Genomic DNA, 25589 nt, shown 5'->3' with positions numbered 1-25589 from the left:
GCCTCTCTCTCTTTCTGTCTGAGACAGTGTCTGTCTCTCTCTCTCTGTGTCTGAGACAGTGCCTGTCCCTCTCTCTCTCTTTCTGTCTGAGACAGTGCCTCTCTCTCTCTCTCTTTCCCTCTCTCTCTGTCTGAGACAGTGCCTCTCTCTCTCTCTCTCTCTGAGACAGTGTCTCTCTCTCTCTGTCCTCTCTGTCTGAGACAGTGCCTCTCTCTCTCTCTCTCTCTAACTGAGACACGTGCCTCTCTCTCTCTCTCTGTCTGAGACAGTGCCTCTCTCTCTCTCTCTCTGTCTGAGACAGTGCCTCTTTCTGTCTCTCTCTCTCTCTGTCTGAGACAGTGCCTCTCTCTCTCTCTCTCTCTGTCTGAGACAGTGACTCTCTCTCTCTCTCTCTGTCAGAGACAGTGCCTCTTTCTGTCTCTCTCCCTCTCTGTCTGAGACAGTGCCTCTCTCTCTCTCCCTCTCTGTCTGAGACAGTGCCTCTCTCTCTCTCTCTCTCTGTCTGAGACAGTGCCTCTCTCTCTCTCTCTCTGTCAGAGACAGTGCCTCTCTCTCTCTCTCTCTCTCTCTGTCTGTCTGAGACAGTGTCTCTCTCTCTCTCTCCTTTGAGACAGTGTCTGTCTCTCTCTTTCTGTCTGAGACAGTGTCTCTCTCTCTCTCTCTCTGTCTGAGACAGTGCTCTCTCTGTCTCTCTCTCTCTCTGTCTGAGACAGTGTCTCTCACTCTCTCTCTGAGACAGTGTCTGTCCCTCTCTCTCTCTTTCTGTCTGAGACAGTGGTCTCTCTCTCTCTCTGTGTGTCTGAGACAGTGTCTCTCTCTCTCTCTGTCTGGGGACAGTGTCTCTCTCTCTCTGTCTGAGACAGTGCCTCTCTCTCCCTCTCTGTCTGAGACAGTCTCTCTCTCTCTCTCTCTCTCTGAGACAGTGTCTGTCTCTCTCTCTCTCTTTCTGGTCTGAGACAGTGTCTGTCTCTCTCTCTCTGTGTCTGAGACAGTGTCTCTCTCTCTCTCTTTCTGTCTGAGGACCGTGTCTTGGTCTCTCTCTCTCTCTGTGTCTGAGACAGTGTCTCTCTCTCTCTCTGTGTCTGAGACAGTGTCTCTCTCTGTCTGAGACAGTGTCTGCCTCTCTCTCTCTGTCTGAGACAGTCTCTCTCTCTTTCTCTCTCTCTCTCTGTGTCTGAGACCAGTGTCTGGCTCTCTCTCTCTGTCTGAGACAGTGTCTCTCTCTCTCTTCTCTCTCTGTCTGAGACAGTGCCCCTCTCTCTCTCTCTCTCTATCTGAGACAGTGTCTCTCTCTCTCTCTCAGACAGTGTCTGCCTCTCTCTCTGTCTGAGACAGTCTCTCTCTCTCTCTCTCTCTGTCTGAGACAGTGTCTGGGCTCTCCCCTCTCTCTCTGTCTGAGACAGTGTCTGTCCCTCTCTCTCTCTTTCTGTCTGAGACCGTGTCTGTCTCTCTCTCTCTCTCTCTGTGTCTGAGAACAGTGTCTCTCTCTCATCTCTGTGTCTGAGACAGTGTCTCTCTCTCTCTCTCTCTGTCTGAGACAGTGTCTGCCTCTCTCTCTCTCTGTCTGAGACAGTCTCTCTCTCTTTCTCTCTCTCTCTCTGTGTCTGAGACAGTGTCTGGCTCTCTCTCTCTGTCTGAGACAGTGCCTCTCTCGCTCTCTCTGTCTGAGACAGTGCCCCTCTCTCTCTCTCTCTCTCTCTCTCTCTCTCTCTATCTGAGTTAGTGTCTCTTTCTCTCTCTCAGACAGTGTCTGCCTCTCTCTCTGTCTGAGACAGTCTCTCTCTCTCTCTCTCTCTCTCTCTCTCTCTGTGTCTGAGACAGTGTCTGGCTCTCTCTCTCTCTCTGTCTGAGACAGTGCCTCTCTCTCTCTCTCTGTCTGAGACAGTGTCTCTCTCTCACTCTCTCTCTGTCTGAGACAGTGTCTCTCTCTCTCTCTCTCTCTCTCTGTCTGAGACAGTGCCTCTCTCTCTCTGTCTCTCTGTCTGAGACAGTGCCTCTCTCTCTCCCTCTCTCTCTCTCTGTCTGAGACAGTGCCTCTCTCTCTCTGTCTGAGACAGTGCCTTTCTCTCTCTGTCTGAGACAGTGTCTCTCTCTCTCCCTCTCTCTCTGTCTGAGACAGTGTCTGTCTCTCTCTCTCTGTCTGAGACAGTGCCTCTCTCTCTCTGTCTGAGACAGTGCCTCTCCCTCTCTCTGTGTGAGTTTGTGTGTGACTGTGATTGTGTGTGTGTGAGTGTGTGTGTGAGTGTGTGTGTATGTGGGTGAGTGTGAGTGTATGTGTGTGAGAGTGTGAGTGTGGGTGAGCGTATTTGTGTGAGTGTGAGTGTGTGCATGAGTGTATGTGGGTGAGTGTGAGTGTGTGTCCGTGTGTGAGTGCATGTCAGTGTGTGTGCTTGTGAGTGTGAGTGTGTGTGTGAGTGTGTGTGTGCTTGTGAGTGTGAGTGTGCTTGTGAGTGCTTGTGAGTGTGATTGTGTGTGTCAGTGTGTGTGTGTCTGTGTGAGTATCAATGTGTTTGTGTGAGTGTATGTGAGTGTGTGTGTGTGTGAGTGACGGTGTGTGTGTGAGTGTGTACGTGTGAGTGTGTGTGTGAGTGTGGGTGTATGTGGGTGATTGTGAGTGTGTGAGTGTGTGTCTGTGTGTGAGTGCATGTGAGTGTGTGTGTGAGTGTATGTGTGTGTGTATGTGTGTGTGAGCAGTTGTGTTGTGTGTGTGAGTGTGAGTGTGTGAGTCTGTGTGTGAGTGTGTGAGTGTGGGTGTGTCAGTGTGTGCGTATGAGTGTGCATGTGAGTGAGTGTGAGTATATGTGTGTGTGTGTAAGTGTATGTGAGTGTGTGTGTGAGTATGTGACTGTAAGTGTGTGTGTGAGTGCGTGTGAGTGCGTGTGTGTGTGAGTGTATGTGTGCGCGAGTGTCTGCGTGATTGTGAGTGTGTGTGATTGAGAGTGTATGTGAGTGTATCTGAGTGTGTGTGTGTGAGAGTGTGTGAGTGTATGTGGGTGAGTGTGAGTGTATGTGAGTGTGAGTGTGAGTGTGATTGTGTGTGTGTTTGTGTAAGTGTATGTGAGTGTGCGTGTGCATGTGCGTGTGTGAGTGTGAGTGTGTGTGTGAGTGTGAGTATGTGTGAGTGAGTGTGTGTGAGTGTGAGTGTGTGAGTGTGAGTGTATGTGTGTGAGTGTGTGAGCGCATGTGAGTGTGTGAGCGTGAGTGTGTGTGAGCGTGTGTGTGTGAGTGTGTGTGTGTGAGTGTATGTGAGTGTGTGTGTGATTGTGAGTGTGAGAGTGTGTGTGTGTGAGTGTGAGTTTGTGAGTGTGAGTGAGTCTGTGTGTGAGTGTGAGTGTGTGTGTGTGTGTGTGTGTGTGTGAGTGTGTGTGTGAGCGTGTGTGACTGTGTGTGAGTGCGTGAGTGTTTGAGTGTGAGTGTGTGTGTGTGAGTGTGTATGTGAGCATGTGTGTGTGTATGTGAGTGAGTGTGTGTGAGTGTGTGTGAGTGTGTGTGTGAGTGTGTGTCTGTATGTGAGTACATTTGAATGTGTGTGTGAGTGTATGTGTGTGTGTGTGTGAGTGTGTGTGTGTGAGTGTGAGTGTGTGTCAGTGTGCATGTGTGTGAGTATGTGTTTGTGTGTGTGACTGTGAGTGTGAGAGTGTGAGTGTATGTGGGTGAGTGTGAGTTTGTGAGTGTGAGTCTGTATGTGAGTGTGTGTGTGTGTGTGTGTGAGCATGTGTGTGATGTATGACTGTGTGTGAGTGTGTGAGTGTTTGAGTGTGACTGTGTGTGTGAGTGTGTGTGCGTCAGATGTGTGAGTTTGTGTGTGAGCATGTGTGTGTGAGAATGTGTGAGAGTGTGTGTGAGTGTGAGTGTGCGTGAGTGTGTGTGTGAGTGTGTGTCTGTATGTGTGTGCATGTGAGTGTGTGTGTGAGTGTATGTGTGTGTGAGTGTGTGTGTGTGTGTCTATGAGTGTGTGTGTGAGTGTGTGTGAGTGTGTGTGTGTGAGTGTGAGTGTGTGTGAGTGTGTGTGTGTGAGTGTGTGTGAGTGTGTGTGTGAGTGTATGTGTGTGTGAGTGTGTGTGTGTGTCTATGAGTGTGTGTGTGAGTGTGTGTGTGTGAGTGTGAGTGTGTGTGAGTGTGTGTGTGTGTGTGAGTGTGAGTATGTGAGTGTGTGTGTGACTGAGTGTGAGAGTGTGAGTGTATGTGGCTGAGTGAGTTTGTGAGAGTGAGTCTGTGTGTGAGAGTGTGTGTGTTTGAGTGTGAGTGTGTGTGAGCGCGTGTGTGTGTGAGCGCGTGTGTGTGACTGTGAATGTGAGAGTGTGTGAGTATGAGTGTTTGTGGGTGAGTGTGAGTCTGTGTGTGAGTCTGTGTGTGAGTTTGTGAGTGTGTGTGTGAGTGTGTGTGGGTGAGCGTGAGTGTGTCACTGTGTGAGTGTGTGTGAGTGTGTATGTGTGAGCGTGTGTGTGCGAGTGTGTATGTGAGCATGTGTGTGTGGGTGTGTGTGTTGGGGGAGTGTGTGTGTGTGAGAGTGACTGTGTGTGTGAGTTTGTGTGAATGTGTGTGTGTGAGTGTGAGTGTGTGTGAGTGTGAGTGTGTGTGAGTGTGAGTGTGTGTGTGAGGGTGTGAGTGTGAGTGTGTGTGAGTGTGTGTGTGAGGGTGTGAGTGTGTGTGAGTGTGTGTGTGAGGGTGTGAGTGTGTGTGAGTGTGTGTGAGTGTGTGTGAGTGTGTGAATGTGACTGTGTGTGTGAGTGTGACTGTGTGTGTGAGTGTGACTGTGTGTGTGTGTGTGTCTGATCCCACCCCCTTCATATCATCCCGGTGCGGGACCTCCTGGCTTTGAGCAACTGACAGGGCCCTCTCCTGGAGGGAATGGGAAGATCCCAGTTCAGTCCCTTCCTGTGTTCACCCTTGGGGGAGGGGATTGGAGCAGGGGTGTTCTCGGAGGGGGGGGGGGGCAGGGAGGCGTTCAACTCCTGGAAGGTGGAGATGACAGATCCTCCTCCGTCACAATTGGTCTCTTGTGGAGCAGGTTTGTTATTTTGAGGAAGTGACTCAATTCCTGTGTAATTCTGGGGCGTATAAAGACAGCCCGAAGTCTTGGCAGGCAGTTCGAAGCACATTGGTGAGCAGCGAGGGAAGATACCAGAGAGAAACAGGCAGCTGAAGACAGTCTGAATTTCTCTTCCAGGGTTCCAGGGGTGAGTAGATGGCTCTTTGTGGTGTTTGTCAGTCCCCTACTATCCCTGGATTAACCAACAATGTGGCCCACTCCCTCAGCACTGACCCTCCGACAGTGCTCACTCCCTCAGCACTGACCCTCCGACAGTGCTCACTCCCTCAGCACTGACCCTCCGACAGTGCGGCGCTCCCTCAGCACTGACCCTCCGACAGTGCCCACTCCCTCAGCACTGACCCTCCGACAGTGCTCACTCCCTCAGCACTGACCCTCCGACAGTGCGGCGCTCCCTCAGCACTGACCCTACAACAGTGCGGCACTCCCTCAGCACTGACCCTCTGACAGTGCGGCCCTCCCTCAGCACTGACCCTCTGACAGTGCGGCCCTCCCTCAGCACTGACCCTCTGACAGTGCGGCCCTCCCTCAGCACTGACCCTCTGACAGTGCGGCCCTCCCTCAGCACTGACCCTCCGACAGTGCCCACTCCCTCAGCACTGACCCTCCGACAGTGTGGCCTTCCCTCAGCACTGACCCTCCGACAGTGCGGCGCTCCCTCAGCACTGACCCTACAACAGTGCGGCACTCCCTCAGCACTGACCCTCTGACAGTGCGGCCCTCCCTCAGCACTGACCCTCCGACAGTAGTGAAGGAGCTGTCAGTGAGGCTGTGGTATAACCAGCCAGTCCCCTCTCTCTGTGTAATGTCCTGATTGCTCAGGGAGATCTCTGCAGTGTGAGCTCTGATCTCAAACAATGACCTTTAGATAGAGCCACAGTGCCATCTGCTGAGGTATAGATGGTACAATCCCCCCCTGACTGAACCGTCTCCAATACACCATTGTCACGTTCTTAGGTGGAAGTCAGCTGTTGTTAAATCAGTGACCGAGACTGTTCCTCCTCCACCTCAAACTTTTTACTGAACATCAACTTTGAGTCGGCTTTCTGACTCCGTGATTGTGTGGGTATCATTGAAAGATTCCACATGAGTGTGTGGGTGTGTTGGGGGAGTGTGGGTGGGTGTGTTGGGGGAGAGTGTGTGTGTGTGTTGGGGGAGTGTGGGTGTGTTGGGGGAGTGTGTGTGTGTGTGTTGGGGGAGTGTGGGTGTGTTGGGGAGAGTGTGTGGGTGTGTTGGGGGAGAGTGTGTGTGTGTTGGGGGAGAGTGTGTGTGTGTTGGGGGAGAGTGTGTGTGTTGGGGGAGTGTGTGTGTGTGTGTTGGGGAGAGTGTGTGGGTGTGTTGGGGGAGAGTGTGTGTGTGTTGGGGGAGAGTGTGTGTGTGTTGGGGGAGAGTGTGTGTGTTGGGGGAGAGTGTGTGTGTGTTGGGGGAGAGTGTGTGTGTGTTGGGGGAGAGTGTGTGTGTGTTGGGGGAGAGTGTGTGTGTGTTGGGGGAGAGTGTGTGTGTGTGTTGGGGGAGTGTGTGTGTGTTGGGGGAGAGTGTGTGTGTGTTGGGGGAGAGTGTGTGTGTGTTGGGGGAGTGTGGGTGTGTTGGGGGAGAGTGTGTGTGTTGGGGGTGTGTGTGTGTGTTGGGGGAGTGTGTGTGTGTTGGGGGAGAGTGTGTGTGTTGGGGGAGAGTGTGTGTGTGTTGGGGGAGAGTGTGGGTGTGTTGGGGGAGAGTGTGTGTGTGTTGGGGGAGAGTGTGTGTGTGTTGGGGGAGTGTGGGTGTGTTGGGGGAGAGTGTGTGTGTTGGGGGTGTGTGTGTGTGTTGGGGGAGTGTGTGTGTGTTGGGGAGAGTGTGTGTGTGTTGGGGGAGAGTGTGTGTGTGTTGGGGGAGAGTGTGTGTGTGTTGGGGGAGAGTGTGTGTGTGTTGGGGGAGAGTGTGTGTGTGTGTGGGGGAGTGTGGGTGTGTTGGGGGAGAGTGTGTGTGTGTTGGGGGAGAGTGTGTGTGTGTTGGGGGAGAGTGTGTGTGTGTTGGGGGAGAGTGTGTGTGTGTTGGGGGAGAGTGTGTGTGTTGGGGGAGAGTGTGTGTGTGTTGGGGGAGAGTGTGTGTGTGTTGGGGAGAGTGTGTGTGTGTTGGGGGAGAGTGTGTGTGTTGGGGGAGAGTGTGTGTGTGTTGGGGGAGAGTGTGGGTGTGTTGGGGGAGAGTGTGTGTGTGTTGGGGGAGAGTGTGTGTGTGTTGGGGGAGAGTGTGTGTGTTGGGGGAGAGTGTGTGTGTGTGGGGGGAGAGTGTGTGTGTGTGTGTTGGGGGAGTGTGGGTGTGTTGGGGGAGAGTGTGTGTGTGTTGGGGGAGAGTGTGTGTGTGTTGGGGGAGAGTGTGTGTGTTGGGGGAGAGTGTGTGTGTTGGGGGAGTGTGGGTGTGTGGGGGGAGAGTGTGTGTGTTGGGGGAGTGTGTGTGTGTTGGGGGAGAGTGTGTGTGTGTGTTGGGGGAGTGTGTGTGTGTTGGGGGAGTGTGTGTGTGTGGGGGGAGAGTGTGTGTGTGTGGGGGGAGAGTATGGGTGTGTGTTGGGGGAGAGTGGGTGTGTTGGGGGAGTGTGGGTGTGTTGGGGGAGTGTGGGTGTGTTGGGGGAGTGTGTGTGTGTTGGGGGAGTGTGGGTGTGTTGGGGGAGTGTGGGTGTGTTGGGGGAGTGTGGGTGTGTTGGGGGAGTGTGGGTGTGTTGGGGGAGAGTGGGTGTGTTGGGGGAGTGTGGGTGTGTTGGGGGAGTGTGTGTGTGTGTGTGGGGAGAGTGTGTGTGTTGGGGGAGTGTGTGTGTGTGGGGGGAGAGTGTGTGTGTTGGGGGAGAGTGTGTGTGTGTTGGGGGAGAGTGTGGGTGTGTTGGGGGAGAGTGTGTGTGTGTTGGGGGAGAGTGTGTGTGTGTTGGGGGAGAGTGTGTGTGTTGGGGGAGAGTGTGTGTGTGTGGGGGGAGAGTGTGTGTGTGTGTGTTGGGGGAGTGTGGGTGTGTTGGGGGAGTGTGTGTGTGTGTTGGGGGAGAGTGTGTGTGTGTTGGGGGAGAGTGTGTGTGTTGGGGGAGAGTGTGTGTGTTGGGGGAGTGTGGGTGTGTGGGGGGAGAGTGTGTGTGTTGGGGGAGTGTGTGTGTGTTGGGGGAGAGTGTGTGTGTGTGTTGGGGGAGTGTGTGTGTGTGGGGGAGTGTGTGTGTGTGGGGGGAGAGTGTGTGTGTGTGGGGGGAGAGTATGGGTGTGTGTTGGGGGAGAGTGGGTGTGTTGGGGGAGTGTGGGTGTGTTGGGGGAGTGTGGGTGTGTTGGGGGAGTGTGGGTGTGTTGGGGGAGTGTGTGTGTGTTGGGGGAGTGTGGGTGTGTTGGGGGAGTGTGGGTGTGTTGGGGGAGTGTGTGTGTGTTGGGGGAGTGTGGGTGTGTTGGGGGAGAGTGGGTGTGTTGGGGGAGTGTGGGTGTGTTGGGGGAGTGTGTGTGTGTGTGTGTGGGGAGAGTGTGTGTGTTGGGGGAGTGTGGGTGTGTTGGGGGAGAGTGTGTGTGTTGGGGGAGTGTGTGTGTGTGGGGGGAGAGTGTGGGTGTGTTGGGGGAGTGTGGGTGTGTTGGGGGAGTGTGGGTGTGTGGGGGAGTGTGGGTGTGTGGGGGGGAGTGTGTGTGTGTGTTGGGGGAGTGTGTGTGTGTTGGGGGAGAGTGTGGGTGTGTGTTGGGGGAGTGTGTGTGTGTTGGGGGAGTGTGGGTGTGTTGGGGGAGTGTGTGTGTGTTGGGGGAGTGTGTGTGTGTGTGTTGGGGGAGTGTGTGTGTGTTGGGGGAGAGTGTGTGTGTGTGTTGGGGGAGTGTGGGTGTGTGGGGGGAGAGTGTGGGTGTGTTGGGGGAGTGTGGGTGTATTGGGGGAGTGTGTGTGTGTTGGGGGAGTGTGTGTGTTGGGGGAGAGTGTGTGTGTTGGGGGTGAGTGTGTGTGTTGGGGGGAGGGGTGTGTGTGTGTGTTGGGGGGAGAGTGTGTGTGTTGGGGGAGAGTGTGTGTGTTGGGGGAGGAGTGTGTGTGTGTGTTGGGGGAGTGTGTGTGTGTTGGGGGAGTGTGGGTGTGTTGGGGGAGTGTGTGTGTGTTGGGGGGAGTGTGTGTGTGTGTGTTGGGGGAGTGTGTGTGTGTTGGGGAGTGTGTGTGTGTTGGGGGAGTGTGTGTGTGTTGGGGGAGAGTGTGTGTGTTGGGGGAGAGTGTGTGTGTTGGGGGAGTGTGTGTGTGTTGGGGGAGAGTGTGTGTGTTGGGGGAGGTGTGTGTGTTGGGGGAGTGTGTGTGTGTTGGGGGAGTGTGTGTGTGTTGGGGGTGTGTGTTTGTGTTGGGGGAGTGTGTGTGTGTTGGGGGGTGTGTGTGTGTGTTGGGGGAGTGTGTGTGTGTTGGGGGAGTGTGGGTGTGTTGGGGGAGAGTGTGTGTGTTGGGGGAGAGTGTGTGTTGGGGGAGAGTGTGTGTGTTGGGGGGAGTGTGTGTTAGGGGAGTTTGTGTTGGGGAAGTGTGTGTGTGTTGGTGGAGTGTGTGTATTTGGGAGAGTGTGTGTGTTGTGGCGTGTGTGTGTGTTGGGGGAGTGTGTGTGTGTGTTGGGGAGATTGTGTGTGTGTTGGGGGAGTGTGTGTGTGTTGGGGGAGTGTGTGTGTGTGTTGGGGGAGTGTGTGTGTGTGTTGGGGAGATTGTGTGTGTGTTGGGGGAGTGTGTGTGTGTTGGGGGAGTGTGTGTTGGGGGTGAGTGTGTGTGTGTTGGTGAGTGTGTGTGTGTTGGTGGAGTGTGTGTGTGTTGGGGGAGTGTGTGTGTTGGGGGAGTGTGTGTGTGTTGGGGGAGTGTGTGTGTTGGAGGAGTGTGTGTGTGTTGGGGGAGTGTGTGTTGGGGGAGTGTGTGTGTGTTGGGGGAGTGTGTGTTGGGGGAGTGTGTGTGTTGGGGGGAGCGTGTGTTGGGGGAGTGTGTGTGTGTTGGGGATGGGAGTGTGTGTTGGGGGTGTGTGTTTGTGTGTTGGGGGTGTGTGTGTGTGTTGGGGGGAGTGTGTGTGTTGGGGGTGTGTGTGTGTGTTGGGAGAGTGTGTGTGTGTGTTGGGGGAGTGTGTTTATGTTGGGGGAGAGAGTGTGTGCGTTGGGGGAGTGTGTGTGTGTGTTGGGGGAGTGTGCGTGTGTTGGGGGAGCGTGTGTTGGTGGAGTGTGTGTTTGTTGGGGGAGTGTGTGTTAGTGGACTGTGTGTTGGGAGAGTGTGTGTGTGTTGTGGGAGTGTGTGTGTTGTGGGAGTGTGTGTGTTGGGGAGTGTGTGTGTGTGTTGGGGAGTGTGTGTGTGTGTTGGGGAGTGTGTGTGTGTGTTGGGGGACTTTGTGTGTGTTAGGGTATGTGTGTGTTGGTGGAGTGTGTGTGTGTTGGGGGAGTGTGTGTTGGGACAGTGTGTGTGTTGTGGGAGTGTGTGTGTGTTGGGGGAGTGTGTGTGTGTGTTTGGGGAGATTGTGTGTGTGTGTTTGGGGAGATTGTGTGTGTGTGTTGGGGGAGATTGTGTGTGTGTGTGTGTGTTGGTGTGTGTGTGTGTTGGGGGAGTGTGTGTGTGTTGGGGGAGTGTGTGTGTGTGTTGGGGGAGTGTGTGTGTGTGTGTTGGGGGAGATTGTGTGTGTGTGTGTGTTGGGGGAGTGTGAGTGTGTTGGGGGAGTGTGAGTGTGTTGGGGGAATGTGTGAGTGTGCGTGTGAGTGTGTGAGTGTGCGTGTATGTGTGAGCGTGCGTGTGTGAGCGTGCGTGTGTGTGTGTTGGAGGGAGTGTGTGAGTGTGAGAGTGTGTGTGTGTGAGTGTGTGTGTGAGTATGTGTTGGGGGAGTGCGTGTGTGAGTGTGTGAGAGTGTGTGAGTGTGAGTGAGTGTGTGAGTGAGTGTGTGTGTGAGAGTGTGTGTGTGAGAGTGTGAGTGTGAGTGTGAGTGTGAACTAACTCCCCTCTCCGTGCTGTTCCAGGTTGGATGATGCTGTTGTTGTCGGGTATTCTGCTCCTCACCCGAGTGTGTCAGGCCTGGTCAGGTGGGTAGGACACAGTCAGGCGCCTCCTCCCACCCCCATGTCACTGCGTTCTGCACAGCACGATCCCACAGCTGGGCCTCCAGCCTATATACCCATACAGCAGCTGTTACAGCAGCAATTCGACCAGGAGTGTCATCGCTGAGCAGCAGGTCCTGCCTTCCCATTGGCTGTCGGTATAGCCGAGACCTGGGCTGGGGTGGGGAATGTGGGACTCACTCCCACAGGGTAGGGGGGGACTGTGGGATCACTCTCGCAGGGTGGATGGGGGTGGGGAATGTGAGACTGACTCCCACAGGGAGTTTGGGGGGGGGGAATGTGGGACAAACTCCCACAGGGAGAGGGGGTTGGGGAATGTGGGAGTCACTCCCACAGGGAGTGGGGGAGTGGGGAATGTGGGACTGACTCCCACAGGGAGTGGGGGGGGTTGGGGAATGTGGGAGTCACTCCCACAGGGAGTGGGGGAGTGGGGAATGTGGGACTGACTCCCACAGGGAGTGGGGGGGGTTGGGGAATGTGGGAGTCACTCCCACAGGGAGTGGGGGAGTGGGGAATGTGGGACTGACTCCCACAGGGAGTGGGGGGGGTTGGGGAATGTGGGAGTCACTCCCACAGGGAGTGGGGGAGTGGGGAATGTGGGACTGACTCTCACAGGGAGTTTGGGGGGGGGGAATGTGAGACTCACTCCCACAGGGAGTGGGGGAGTGGGGAATGTGGGACTGACTCCCACAGGGAGTTTGGGGGGGGGGGGAATGTGGGGCTGGTAGTCCTGGGGATAGATTATAATTCCACTGTCATTGCCTGCACTTCCAGAGTGTGTGTCTGGCTGCGTTGTGCCTGGGACACTCGGAGGACAGGTATTACTGCCCTGTCTTTACAAGGAGAAGGGACCAATACCACTCGAGTCAGCCCGGGTATATTGGCAAACCGCTCGCAATGAGGTCGCCTACAACTTCCTGAATGGCAGGCCTGAAGAACGCTATGTGAAACCTCATTATTCTGGGAGGACGATAATTCCCAAGGCAGAGTTACAAAAGGGAAATCTCTCTCTACAAATGAACAACGTCAACGTGAAGGACGATGGCAAATACAGCTGCATTCTCATTGTTCGTCGCAAGAAGGTTGGCGAATGTCAGATCCAACTACAGGTAGCTGGTAAGCATTGGGGTTTATCACAGAAGACACTGATCCAGGATAGAGTTCGGCCTACACACACACTCCCATCAACATTGGGGAACCGTCAGTAACACAGGGCCCTGGGGGGGGAGAGGGGTTACTGAGTGACAGTGTGAGGGAGCTGGATTAATATCAGTAGGGATACAGTCAGTAACACAGGGCCCTGGGGGGGGAGAGGGGTTACTGAGTGACAGTGTGAGGGAGCTGGATTAACATCGGTAGGGATACAGTCAGTAACACAGGGCACTGGGGGTGGGGAGAGGGGTTACTGAGTGACAGTGTGAGGGAGCTGGATTAACATCAGGACAGATACAGTCAGTAACACAGGGCCCTGGGGGGGGAGAGGGGTTACTGAGTGACAGTGTGAGGGAGCTGGATTAACATCAGTAGGGATACAGTCAGTAACACAGGGCCCTGGGGGGGGGGAGAGGGGTTACTGAGTGACAGTGTGAGGGAGCTGGATTAACATCAGTAGGGATACAGTCAGTAACACAGGGCCCTGGGGGGGGGGGGGGAGAGGGGTTACTGAGTGACAGTGTGAGGGAGCTGGATTAACATCAGGACAGATACAGTCAGTAACACAGGGCCCTGGGGGGGGAGAGGGGTTACTGAGTGACAGTGTGAGGGAGGGGGATTAACATCAGTAGGGATACAGTCAGTAACACAGGGCCCTGGGGGGGGGGAGAGGGGTTACTGAGTGACAGTGTGAGGGAGCTGGATTAACATCAGTAGGGATACAGTCAGTAACACAGGGCCCTGGGGGGGGGAGAGGGGTTACTGAGTGACAGTGTGAGGGAGCTGGATTAACATCAGTAGGGATACGGTCAGTAACACAGGGCCCTGGGGGGGGAGAGGGGTTACTGAGTGACAGTGTGAGGGAGCTGGATTAACATCAGTAGGGATACAGTCAGTAACACAGGGCCCTGGGGGAGAGGGGTTACTGAGTGACAGTGTGAGGGAGCTGGATTAACATCAGTAGGGATACAGTCAGTAACACAGGGCCCTGGGGGGGGAGAGGGGTTACTGAGTGACAGTGTGAGGGAGCTGGATTAACATCAGTAGGGATACAGTCAGTAACACAGGGCCCTGGGGGGGGGAGAGAGGTTACTGAGGGACAGTGTGAGGGAGGGGGATTAACATCAGTACAGATACAGTCAGTAACACAGGGCACTGGGGGATAGAGGGGTTACTGAGGGACAGTGTAGGGGAGGGGGATTAACATCAGTAGGGATACAGTCAGTAACACAGGGCACTGGGGGAGAGGGGTTACTGAGTGACAGTGTGAGGGAGCTGGATTAACATCAGTACAGACACAGTCAGTAACACAGGGCACTGGGGGGGGGGGGGAGAGGGGTTACTGAGGGACAGTGTGAGGGAGGGGGATTAACATCAGTAGGGATACAGTCAGTAACAGGGCACTGGGGAGGGGGAGAGGGGTTACTGAGTGACAGTGTGAGGGAGCTGGATTAACATCAGTAGGGATACAGTCAGTAACACAGGGCCCTGGGGGGGGGAGAGGGGTTACTGAGTGACAGTGTGAGGGAGGGGGATTAACATCAGTAGGGATACAGTCAGTAACACAGGGCACTGGGGGGGGGGGGGTTACTGAGGGACAGTGTGAGGGAGGGGGATTAACATCAGTAGGGATACAGTCAGTAACACAGGGCACTGGGGGGGGGGGGGAGAGGGGTTACTGAGGGACAGTGTGAGGGAGCTGGATTAACATCAGTAGGGATACAGTCAGTAACACAGGGCCCTGGGGGGGGGAGAGGGGTTACTGAGTGACAGTGTGAGGGAGGGGGATTAACATCAGTAGGGATACAGTCAGTAACACAGGGCACTGGGGGGGGGGGGGGTTACTGAGTGACAGTGTGGGGGAGGGGGATTAACATCAGTACAGATACAGTCAGTAACACAGGGCCCTGGGGGGGAGAGGGGTTACTGAGGGACAGTGTGAGGGAGGGGGATTAACATCAGTAGGGATACAGTCAGTAACACATGGCCCTGGGGGGGGGGAGAGGGGTTACTGAGTGACAGTGTGAGGGAGCTGGATTAACATCAGTACAGATACAGTCAGTAACACAGGGCACTGTGGGGGGAGAGGGGTTACTGAGTGACAGTGTGAGGGAGCTGGATTAACATCAGTAGGGATACAGTCAGTAACACAGGGCCCTGGGGGGGGGAGAGGGGTTACTGAGTGACAGTGTGAGGGAGCTGGATTAACATCAGTAGGGATACAGTCAGTAACACAGGGCCCTGGGGGGGAGAGGGGTTACTGAGGGACAGTGTGAGGGAGCTGGATTAACATCAGTAGGGATACAGTCAGTAACACAGGGCCCTGGGGGGGGAGAGGGGTTACTGAGTGACAGTGTGAGGGAGCTGGATTAACATCAGTAGGGATACAGTCAGTAACACAGGGCACTGGGGGGGGGGGAGAGGGGTTACTGAGGGACAGTGTGAGGGAGGGGGATTAACATCAGGGGAGATACAGTCAGTAACACAGGGCACTGGGGGGGGGAGAGGGGTTACTGAGGGACAGTGTGGGGGAGGGGGATTAACATCAGGGGAGATACAGTCAGTAACACAGGGCCCTGGGGGGGGAGAGGGGTTACTGAAGGACAGTGTGAGGGAGCTGGATTAACATCAGTAGGGATACAGTCAGTAACACAGGGCCCTGGGGGGGGGGGGGGGGGTTACTGAGGGACAGTGTGAGGGAGGGGGATTAACATCAGGGGAGATACAGTCAGTAACACAGGGCCCTGGGGGGGGGAGAGGGGTTACTGAGGGACAGTGTGAGGGAGGGGGATTAACATCAGTAGGGATACAGTCAGTAACACAGGCCCCTGGGGGGAGAGGGGTTACTGAGGGACAGTGTGAGGGAGCTGGATTAACATCAGTAGGGATACAGTCAGTAACACAGGGCCCTGGGGGGGAGAGGGGTTACTGAGTGACAGTGTGAGGGAGCTGGATTAACATCAGTAGGGATACAGTCAGTAACACAGGGCACTGGGGGGGGGAGAGGGGTTACTGAGGGACAGTGTGAGGGAGGGGGATTAACATCAGGGGAGATACAGTCAGTAACACAGGGCCCTGGGGGGGGGAGAGGGGTTACTGAGGGACAGTGTGAGGGAGGGGGATTAACATCAGTAGGGATACAGTCAGTAACACAGGCCCCTGGGGGGAGAGGGGTTACTGAGGGACAGTGTGAGGGAGCTGGATTAACATCAGTAGGGATACAGTCAGTAACACAGGGCCCTGGGGGGGGAGAGGGGTTACTGAAGGACAGTGTGAGGGAGGGGGATTAACATCAGTAGGGATACAGTCAGTAACACAGGGCCCTGGGGGGGGGGAGAGGGGTTACTGAGGGACAGTGTGAGGGAGGGGGATTAACATCAGTAGGGATACAGTCAGTAACACAGGGCCCTGGGGGGGAGAGGGGTTACTGAGGGACAGTGTGAGGGAGCTGGATTAACATCAGTAGGGATACAGTCAGTAACACAGGGCCCTGGGGGGGAGAGGGGTTACTGAGGGACAGTGTGAGGGAGCTGGATTAACATCAGTAGGGATACAGTCAGTAACACAGGGCCCTGGGGGGGGAGAGGGGTTACTGAGTGACAGTGTGAGGGAGAGGGATTAACATCAGTAGGGATACAGTCAGTAACACAGGGCCCTGGGGGGGGAGAGGGGTTACTGAGGGACAGTGTGAGGGAGCTGGATTAACATCAGTAGGGATACAGTCAGTAACACAGGGCACTGGGGGGGGGGGAGAGGGGTTACTGAGGGACAGTGTGAGGGAGAGGGATTAACATCAGTAGGGATACAGTCAGTAACACAGGGCCCTGGGGGGGAGAGGGGTTACTGAGTGACAGTGTGAGGGAGCTGGATTAACATCAGTAGGGATACAGTCAGTAACACAGGGCCCTGGGGGGGGGAGAGGGGTTACTGAGGGACAGTGTGAGGGAGCTGGATTAACATCAGTAGGGATACAGTCAGTAACACAGGGCACTGGGGGGGGGGAGAGGGGTTACTGAGTGACAGTGTGAGGGAGGGGGATTATCATCAGTAGGGATACAGTCAGTAACACAGGGCCCTGTGTATGACCCTCCGATATATTCCTCTTGTCTAGCTCCGTACCAGCCTCCGATGTTGTCAGCATCACCAGGAGATGTTCTCGATGTGGGTCTCCCTGTGAATTTGAGCTGTCGTTCCTCTGGGGGATTCCCAGCACCAGTTCTGAACTGGACCGATGACGCTGGGAGACCTCTGCCCCTGAATATGGAAGAGAACACTTCAGTGGCAGCTGATCCTATAACGGGCCTGTACAATGTCTCCAGCAACATCCGGATCATTGCCCCCCTCGGAATGTCGGTTCGCTGTTCCATCTTAAACAGGAGGACTTCGGAACACCTGCATTCCTCAGTGTGGACATGTAAGTGTTTTCATAGAGCGTTTGGTCTTCGCACAGCGGTGAACTGTCGCTCAAAAACACAAGGACCTGAGTTCCCTTACCACATCATCCGTCCTTTCAGTGCACACACTGGCTCCTGATAGTGAGAAAGTACAAGATAGCATGGGGTTAGATCCAGGGTAAAGCTCCCTCTACACTGGCCCCCATCAAACACTCCCAGGACAGGAACAGCACAGGATTAGATCCAGGGTAAAGCTTCCTCTACACTGTACCCCTATCAAACACTCCCAGGACAGGGACAGCACTGGATTAGATACAGAGTAAAGCTCCCTCTACACTGTCCCCTATCAAACACTCCCAGGATAGGGACAGCACTGGATTAGATACAGGGTAAAGATCTCTCTACACTGTCTCCCATCAAACACTCCCAGGACAGGGACAGCACAGGATTAGATACAGGGTAAAGCTCCCACTACACTGTCCCCCATCAAACACTCCCAGGATAGGGACAGCACGGGGGTTAGATACAGAGTAAAGCTCCCTCTACACTGTCCCCATCAAACACTCCCAGGACAGGGACAACACGGGGTTAGATACAGAGTAAAGCTCCCTCTACACTGTCCCCTCATCAAATACTCCCAGGACAGGGACAACACGGGGTTAGATACAGAGTAAAGCTCCCTCTACACTGTCCCCTCATCAAACACTCCCAGGACAGGGACAGCACGGGGTTAGATACAGAGTAAAGCTCACTCTACACTGTCCCCCATCAAACACTCCCAGGACAGGGACAGCACGGGGTTAGATACAGAGTAAAGCTCCCTCTACACTGTCCCCTATCAAACACTCTCAGGACAGGGACAGCACGGGGTTAGATACAGAGTAAAGCTCCCTCTACACTGTCCCCCCATCAAACACTCCCAGGACAGGGACAGCACGGGGTTAGATACAGAGTAAAGCCCACACTACACTGTCCCCCATCAAACACTCCCAGGACAGGGACAGCACGGGGTTAGATATAGAGTAAAGCCCACACTACACTGGGAATGTTGCCAGACTCCGATGGGTCACCATGTGGGGTATATGGAGAGAGGTCAGTGTGTGTGTTCTGGGGACTGACATGTTCACTGGTGTAGGTGGAGAGGTATGGCGGGGGGGGGGGGGGGGGGGAATGGTGTGGGGAGTGGGTGCTGGGTCCTGGGTCCGAGCCGTGGAGCCCTGGGGGAGTGGTATCTCAGGAGCAGCTGGTCACACACAGTGCCGGCCTTTCCATGGTGTTGCTGCGATGAAGGGGGCAGGCACAGCGCGTGACGGTGATTGACCACGGGACAGCCAACGTGAGCCGAACATTTACCCAGAATGCTTTCTTCCCTCCCGCCCACAGATACCCACACCGACTCGGGTTCACAGTCTGACGCTGGCTACCCTCAGTACCTCATCGCTCTCTCTGTGTCCATCAGTGCTGTAGTCTGTGTGGGGCTGATTGTTGCGATCATCTGTTCACACAGGGGACGATACAGAGGTAAGAGCTCCCTTCCAGAATACTGCGTCCGGGTCTGGTCACCCTGCTATAGGAAGGACGGGACTCTCTGCTAAGGGTGCAGAAGTGATTCACCAGGATGTTCCTGGGACTGGAGGGTTGATGTGCAGGGGTGACACAGGTTAGCACTGCTGCCTCACGGGACCTGGGTTCAATCCCAGCCTCAGGCAACTCTCTGTGTGGAGTTTGCACATTCTCCCCGTGTCTGCGTGGGTTTCCTCCAGGTGCTCCGGTTTCCTCCCACAATCCAAAGACATCCAGGTTAGGGTGGATTGGCCATGCTAAATTGTCCCATAGTGCCCAGGGGTGTGCAGGTTAGGGTGGATTGGCCATGCTAAATTGTCCCATAGTGCCCAGGGATGTGTAGGTTAGGGTGGATTGGCCATGGGAAATTGCCCCATAGTGTCCAGGGATGTGCAGGTTAGGGTGGATTGGCAATGCTAAATTGTCCCATAGTGCTCAGGGATGTGTAGGTTAGGGTGGATTGGCGATGCTAAATTGTCCCATAGTGTCCAGGGATGTGTAGGTTAGGGTGGATTGGCCATGGGAAATTGTCCCATAGTGTCCAGGGATGTGCAGGTTAGGGTGGATTGGCAATGCTAAATTGTCCCATAGTGCTCAGGGATGTGTAGGTTAGGGTGGATTGGCGATGCTAAATTGTCCCATAGTGCCCAGGGGTGTGCAGGTTAGGGTGGATTGGCCATGCTAAATTGTCCCATAGTGCCCAGGGATGTGTAGGTTAGGGTGGATTGGCCATGGGAAATTGCCCCATAGTGTCCAGGGATGTGCAGGTTAGGGTGGATTGGCAATGCTAAATTGTCCCATAGTGCTCAGGGATGTGTAGGTTAGGGTGGATTGGCGATGCTAAATTGTCCCATAGTGTCCAGGGATGTGTAGGTTAGGGTGGATTGGCCATGGGAAATTGTCCCATAGTGTCCAGGGATGTGCAGGTTAGGGTGGATTGGCAATGCTAAATTGTCCCATAGTGCTCAGGGATGTGTAGGTTAGGGTGGATTGGCGATGCTAAATTGTCCCATAGTGCTCAGGGATGTGTAGGTTAGGGTGGATTGGCCATGGGAAATTGTCCCATAGTGCTCAGGGACGTGCAGGTTAGGGTGGATTGGCCATGCTAAATTGTCCCATAGTGTTCAGGGATGTGCAGGTTGGGGTGGATTGGCCATGCTAAATTGTCCCATAGTGTCCAGGGATGTGCAGGTTAGGGTGGATTGGCCATGCTAAATTGTCCCATAGTGCTCAGGGATGTGTAGGTTAGGGTGGATTGGCCATGGGAAATTGTCCCATAGTGCTCAGGGACGTGCAGGTTAGGGTGGATTGGCCATGGGAAATTGTCCCAAAGTGCCCAGGGATGTGCAGGTTAGGGTGGATTGACCATGCTAAATTGTCCCATAGTGCCCAGGGATGTGTAGGTTAGGGTGGATTGGCCATGGGAAATTGTCCCATAGTGCTCAGGGATGTGCAGGTTAGGGTGGATTGGCCATGCTAAATTGTCCCATAGTGCCCAGGGATGTGTAGGTTAGGGTGGATTGGCCATGCTAAATTGTCCCATAGTGCCCAGGGATGTGTAGGTTAGGATGGATTGGCCATGGGAAATTGTCCCATAGTGCCCAGGGAGTTGCAGGTTAGGGTGGATTGGCCATGCTAAATTGTCCCATACTGCCCAGGGAAGTGCAGGTTAGGGTGGATTGGCCGTGCTAAATTGTCCCATAGTGCTCAGGGATGTGCAGGTTAGGGTGGATTGGCCATGGGAAATTGTCCCATAGTGCCCAGGGATGTGCAGGTTAGGGTGGATTGGCCATGCTAAATTGTCCCATAGTGTCCAGGGATGTGTTGGTTAGGGTGGATTGGCCATGCTAAATTGTCCCATAGTGCCCAGGGATGTGCAGGTTAGGGTGGATTGACCATGCTAAATTGTCCCATAGTGCCCAGGGATGTGAAGGTTAGGGTGGATTGGCCATGCTAAATTGTCCCATAGTGCCCAGGGATGTGTAGGTTAGGGTGGATTGGCCATGCTAAATTGTCCCATAGTGTCCAGGGATGTGCAGGTTAGGTTGGGTTGGCCATGGGAAATTGTCCCATAGTGTCCAGGGATGTGCAGGTTAGGGTGGATTAGTCAGGGGTAAGTTTAGGATAATAGAGTAGGGGAATGCGTCTGAGTGGATGACTCTTCAGAGGGTCGATGTGGATATGTTGGGCCGAATGGCCTGTTTCCACACAGTAGGGATCCTATGAGACTGGGGCTGTTTTCCCTGGAGTGTCGGAGGCTGAGGGGTGACCTTATAGAGGTTTATAAAATCATGAGGGGCATGGATAGGATAAATGGAGAAAGTCTTTTCCCTGAGGTGGGGGAGTCCAGAACTAGAGAGGCATAGGTTTAGGGTGAGAGGGGAAAGATATAAAAGAGACCTAAGGGGCAACTTTTTCACCCAGAGGGTGGTACGTGTATGGAATGAGCTGCCAGAGGATATGGTGGAGGCTGGGACAATTACAACATTTAAGGGGCATTTGGATGGGTATATGAATAGGAAGGGTTTGGAGGGATATGGGCCGGGTGCTGGCAGGTGGGACTAGATTGGGTTGGGATATCTGGGTCAGCATGGACGGGTTGGGCCGAAGGGTCTGTTTCCGTGCTGTCACACTCTTGACTATGAGACGTCAATCTTGCCCCTCCCCCACCTCCTTACCCAACCCGTTCCCCCCATTTCAGGCCATGGAGCCATTTTTAGTCTCCAGGAGGAGACCATTTGGCCTGTTGGGTTTTTCCTGATAGCCCCTTCTGTGTCTCCATCCTCCGCCCTGTAGCTTGGTATTGTTTGATCTCTGAGGGGACTGAGGCCTGAAATGAACTCCAGAGGGAGGGGGAGGAGGGGAAGCTTGGTTGTGGCTGTCTCTCTGGGGTTGAAGGGCCTCGAATGGTCGCTCAGCACCTCCCTCCATTCTGATCCCTTTCACACTCTCTCTCTCTCTCTCTCTCACACACAGGTGTGCCCAGCACAGACACAGCAGAGAATCCCGCCAAAAGTGAGCCCTCGATGACAGGTATTCACTCAATCGTTTACCTACAAACCCATCTCCTCTCTCTCTTTATTTTCACATCCCCCTCTCTCTCTCTCCCCTTCTCCAAAATCCTCTCTCACACTCCCTCTCCTTTGTTCTCCCTCTCTTCAGCATCCTTCCTGTCTTGGAAACTCACTCTCTACTATTCCTCTCTCTCTCTCTCTCCCTCTCTCTTTCACTATCTGTCTCTCTCTCTCTCTCTCTCTCTCCCTCTCTTTCACTATCTCTCTCTCTCTCTCTTTCTCTCTCTCTCTCTCTCTCTCTCTCTCTCTCTCTCCCTCTCTTTCACTATCTCTCTGTCTCTCCCTCTCTCTTTCACTATCTGTCTCTCTCTCTCTCTCTCTCTCTCTCCCTCTCTTTCACTATCTCTCTGTCTCTCTCTCTCTCTTTCACTATCTGTCTCTCTCACTTTCTCTCTCTCTCTCTCCCTCCTCCATTCCCTGATTCTCCTTCCTGTCTTTTCATTATTCCGACAGACGCTCTCTCTTCCCGTCTCTCTTTCTCCTCCCCTCTTTATCTTTCCTCCTGTCTGTCTTTCTCCATCCCTCTATCCTGACCCACTTGCACTGACTGAGCGTGTGTGTGTGTGTGTGTATATTGTCATGTGGGTGGGCTATTTGGCCATGTGGGGCATCGCAGCTGAGCACCAGCCTGTCCTGTCAGCTATAGCAGTCACTCCTCTGTTTAAATCTCACATCACCCTCCCCTCGCCTACCTCCTTAATCCCCTCCAGCCCCTACACCCCTCCCTATCTCTGACACCTCCTCCAATCCCTACATCTCTCCCTATCTCTGTAACCCCCTCCAGCCCCTACACCTCCTCCCTATCTCTGTAACCCCCTCCAGCCCCTACACCCCCTCCCTATCTCTGTAACCCCCTCCAGTCCCTATACCCCCTCCCTATCTCTGTAACCCCCTCCAATCCCTATTCCCCCTCCCAATCTCTGTAACCCCCTCCCTATCTCTGTAACCTCCTCCAGCCCCTACAACCCCTCCCTATCTCTGTAACCCCCTCCAATCCCTACACTCCTCCCTATCTCTGTAACCCCCTCCAGTCCCTATACCCCCTCCCTATCTCTGTAACCCCCTCCAATCCCTATTCCCCCTCCCAATCTCTGTAACCCCCTCCCTATCTCTGTAACCCCCTCCAGCCCCTACACCCCCTCCCTATCTCTGTAACCCCCTCCAATCCCTACACCCCCTCCCTATCTCTGTAACCCCCTCCAATCCCTACACCCCCCTCCCTATCTCTGTAACCCCCTCCAGCCCCTACACCCCCTCCCTATCTCTGTAACCCCCTCCAGTCCCTATACCCCCTCCCTATCTCTGTAACCCCCTCCAATCCCTATTCCCCCTCCCAATCTCTGTAACCCCCTCCCTATCTCTGTAACCCCCTCCAGCCCCTACACCCCCTCCCTATCTCTGTAACCCCCTCCAATCCCTACACCCCCTCCCTATCTCTGTAACCCCCTCCAATCCCTACACCCCCCTCCCTATCTCTGTAACCCCCTCCAGCCCCTACCCCCCTCCCTATCTCTGTAACCCCCTCCAGCCCCTACACCCCCTCCCTATCTCTGTAACCTCCTCCAGCCCCTACACCCCCTCCCTATCTCTGTAACCCCCTCCAGCCCCTACACCCGCCCCTATCTCTGTAATCCCCTTCCAACCCCCCCGGACAGCAAGAATGACCAAGTGGTGTGCGATGGTTAAATGGAGAGTGGGACGTGTCTGAGTGAGGGGGTTGGAAGCCTGCAAATCCACTCAACGCCACAAGGTGGGGAGTGCGTGCTGGGTCCGACCATTAACATTGTTCCCCATTCTCGCCTCGCAGAGCTGCAGGCCATTTAGAATGGGCACTGCGAGATCGACCCCACTTTGTTGGGAAGCACGGACTGGAGGTACACCAGGTCAGGAAGAGCAGGTGATGCACCCCAGTGCTGAATAGCAGCTGGACCTGACAAGGAACAGAAGCCTCACACCCAGCATCAGAGAACTCTGGAACGTCGAGGAAAGAGTTGGGCGTCACGGAATTGCAGGATTAGGCTTGAAGCGTTGGGAAGTCAGGGGTGGATGGAGAAGGAACTGAGGGAAGAGACACTTTGCATTTCTGTAGCGACTTTCACCATCCCACAATGCCTCACAGCTCGTTTTTATTCAGAACGAGGGCACCACTGCAGTGGAGAGGATGAGGGGATGTTGATTTGTACACAGCAAAATCCCCTGAGAAGGCAATGTGACTCTGATCATCTGACATGCTGACATCCAATAAACTCAGGGACACTTTTACCCCATTGATCAGATCTCCAGATCTCTGGGGATTCCCTCGGTGGATTCCCGCTGAGGGTCTGGAACTGAAAGTTGGAGTGAGATTGGGTTTTGATCATTGATCTGTGGTTGGCCATTGTAGTCAACAGAAATGTCGTACAAGAGTTGACCTAACAATATGCGAATGAAGTATATTTTGTAAGTAATATTTGTACAGTTTTGTAAATGGGAAGAAATGGTGTATAAATATCTGATTTTTTTAACGATTACTTTTTGTGGATTTTTATTACATGCCCCATCAAACTCTCCCAGGACAGGGACAGTACGAGGTTAGATACAGAATAAATCTTTCTTTACACTGTCCCCCATCAAACACTCCCAGGACAGGGACAGTACGGGGTTAGATACAGAATAAATCTTTCTTTACACTGTCCCCCATCAAACACTCCCAGGACAGGGACAGTACGGGGTTAGATACAGAGTAAAGCTCCCTCTACACTGTCCCCCATCAAACACTCCCAGGACAGGGACGGTACGGGGTTAGATACAGAGTAAAGCTCCCTCTACACTGTCCCCCATCAAACACTCCCAGGACAGGGACAGTACGGGGTTAGATACAGAGTAAAGCTTCCTCTACACTGTCCCCCATCAAACACCCCCAGGACAGGGACAGCACGGGGTTAGATACAGAGTAAAGCTCCCTCTACACTGTCCCCATCAAATACTCCCAGGACAGGGACAGCACAGGGTTAGATACAGAGTAAAGCTCACTCTACACTGTCTCCCATCAAACACTCCCAGGACAGGGACAGCACAGGGTTAGATACAGAGTAAAGCTCTCTCTACACTGTCTCCCATCAAACACTCCCAGGACAGGGACAGCACGGGGTTAGATACAGAGTAAAGCTTCCTCTACACTGTCCCCCATCAAACACCCCCAGGACAGGGACAGCACGGGGTTAGATACAGAGTAAAGCTCCCTCTACACTGTCCCCATCAAATACTCCCAGGACAGGGACAGCACAGGGTTAGATACAGAGTAAAGCTCACTCTACACTGTCTCCCATCAAACACTCCCAGGACAGGGACAGCACAGGGTTTGATACAGAGTAAAGCTCTCTCTACACTCACCCCCATCAAACACTCCCAGGACAGGGACAGCACGGGGTTAGATACAGAGTAAAGCTCCCTCTACACTGTCTCCCATCAAATACTCCCAGGACAGGGACAGCACGGGGTTAGATACAGAGTAAAGCTCCCTCTACACTGTCCCCCATCAAACACTCCCAGGGACAGCGACAGCACGGGGTTAGATACAGAGTAAAGCTCTCTCTACACTGTCCCCCCATCAAACACTCCCAGGGACAGCGACAGCACGGGGTTAGATACAGAGTAAAGCTGCCTCTACACTGTCCCCCCATCAAACACTCCCAGGACAGGGACAGCACGGGGTTAGAGACAGAGTAAAGCTCCCTCTACACTGTCCCCCATCAAACACTCCCAGGACAGGGTCAGCTTGGGGTTAGATACAGAGTAAAGCTCCCTCTACACTGTCCCCCCATCAAACACTCCCAGGACAGGGACAGCGCGGGGTTAGATACAGAGTAAAGCTCCCTCTACAATATCCCTCTGTATAGTTTGTGCATGAGGCAGACTGCCCAGGTATGAGGTTGTAATGGGCTGTGTCTCTGGACTCTGTGCACACTCTCTCTCTGTGTTCCCTGATCCTGCACGGTGTTCGATGCTGAAGTGGCCCATCCCTGCTCTGTTTACCCTCTGCCCCTTCAGCCAGAGCGAAAAGGCCACTGCTCCCCTCTCGCCAACGGTAACGCAGGCGGCTTGGTCTTGGTCACCAGCGGTGAGCTACCAAGGGAGTGGGCGTGTCTCTGCCTGGCACCGCGGTTCACCAGTCTCTGAGCGCCCTGTGTTGCCAGCGGGGTAGGTGGCAATGCCACCGAAACATGGCTTCCATCACACGGCCGTGTCTCGAAAAGTCAAAGACCTCAATGCAACCCACCCTTCATTCGGTGGGGGGGGGGTGCCTCAGAACAGTCAGTCAAGGGGAACATGCGACATCCTGCTGCAGCACAGG

At 54.3% G+C, this 25589-nt stretch overlaps 1 protein-coding gene across 2 annotated transcripts; it reads left to right on the top strand.

Moving 5' to 3' along the window:
* Positions 1 to 5004: 5004 nt before the first annotated feature.
* On the top strand, positions 5005 to 23766 carry LOC140459018 (CD276 antigen homolog). Of its 2 annotated transcripts, XM_072553731.1 has the most exons (8): positions 5005 to 5180; positions 6011 to 6115; positions 10975 to 11037; positions 11848 to 12189; positions 16337 to 16639; positions 18003 to 18140; positions 21159 to 21215; positions 23064 to 23766. In XM_072553731.1, the coding sequence occupies exons 3-8, from the start codon at positions 10980 to 10982 to the stop codon at positions 23078 to 23080; spliced, it is 915 nt and encodes a 304-aa protein (XP_072409832.1). In that variant the 5' UTR covers positions 5005 to 5180; positions 6011 to 6115; positions 10975 to 10979; the 3' UTR covers positions 23081 to 23766. The 2 variants fall into 2 exon arrangements, with proteins under 2 accessions (XP_072409832.1, XP_072409831.1); XM_072553730.1 differs by lacking the exon at positions 6011 to 6115 and having other exon boundaries at positions 5006 to 5180.
* Positions 23767 to 25589: the final 1823 nt, after the last annotated feature.

This window comes from Chiloscyllium punctatum, chromosome 34 (assembly GCF_047496795.1).
Source record: "Chiloscyllium punctatum isolate Juve2018m chromosome 34, sChiPun1.3, whole genome shotgun sequence".
NCBI classification, from domain to species: domain Eukaryota; kingdom Metazoa; phylum Chordata; class Chondrichthyes; order Orectolobiformes; family Hemiscylliidae; genus Chiloscyllium; species Chiloscyllium punctatum.
This window is presented reverse-complemented; position numbering and strand designations above follow the sequence as displayed.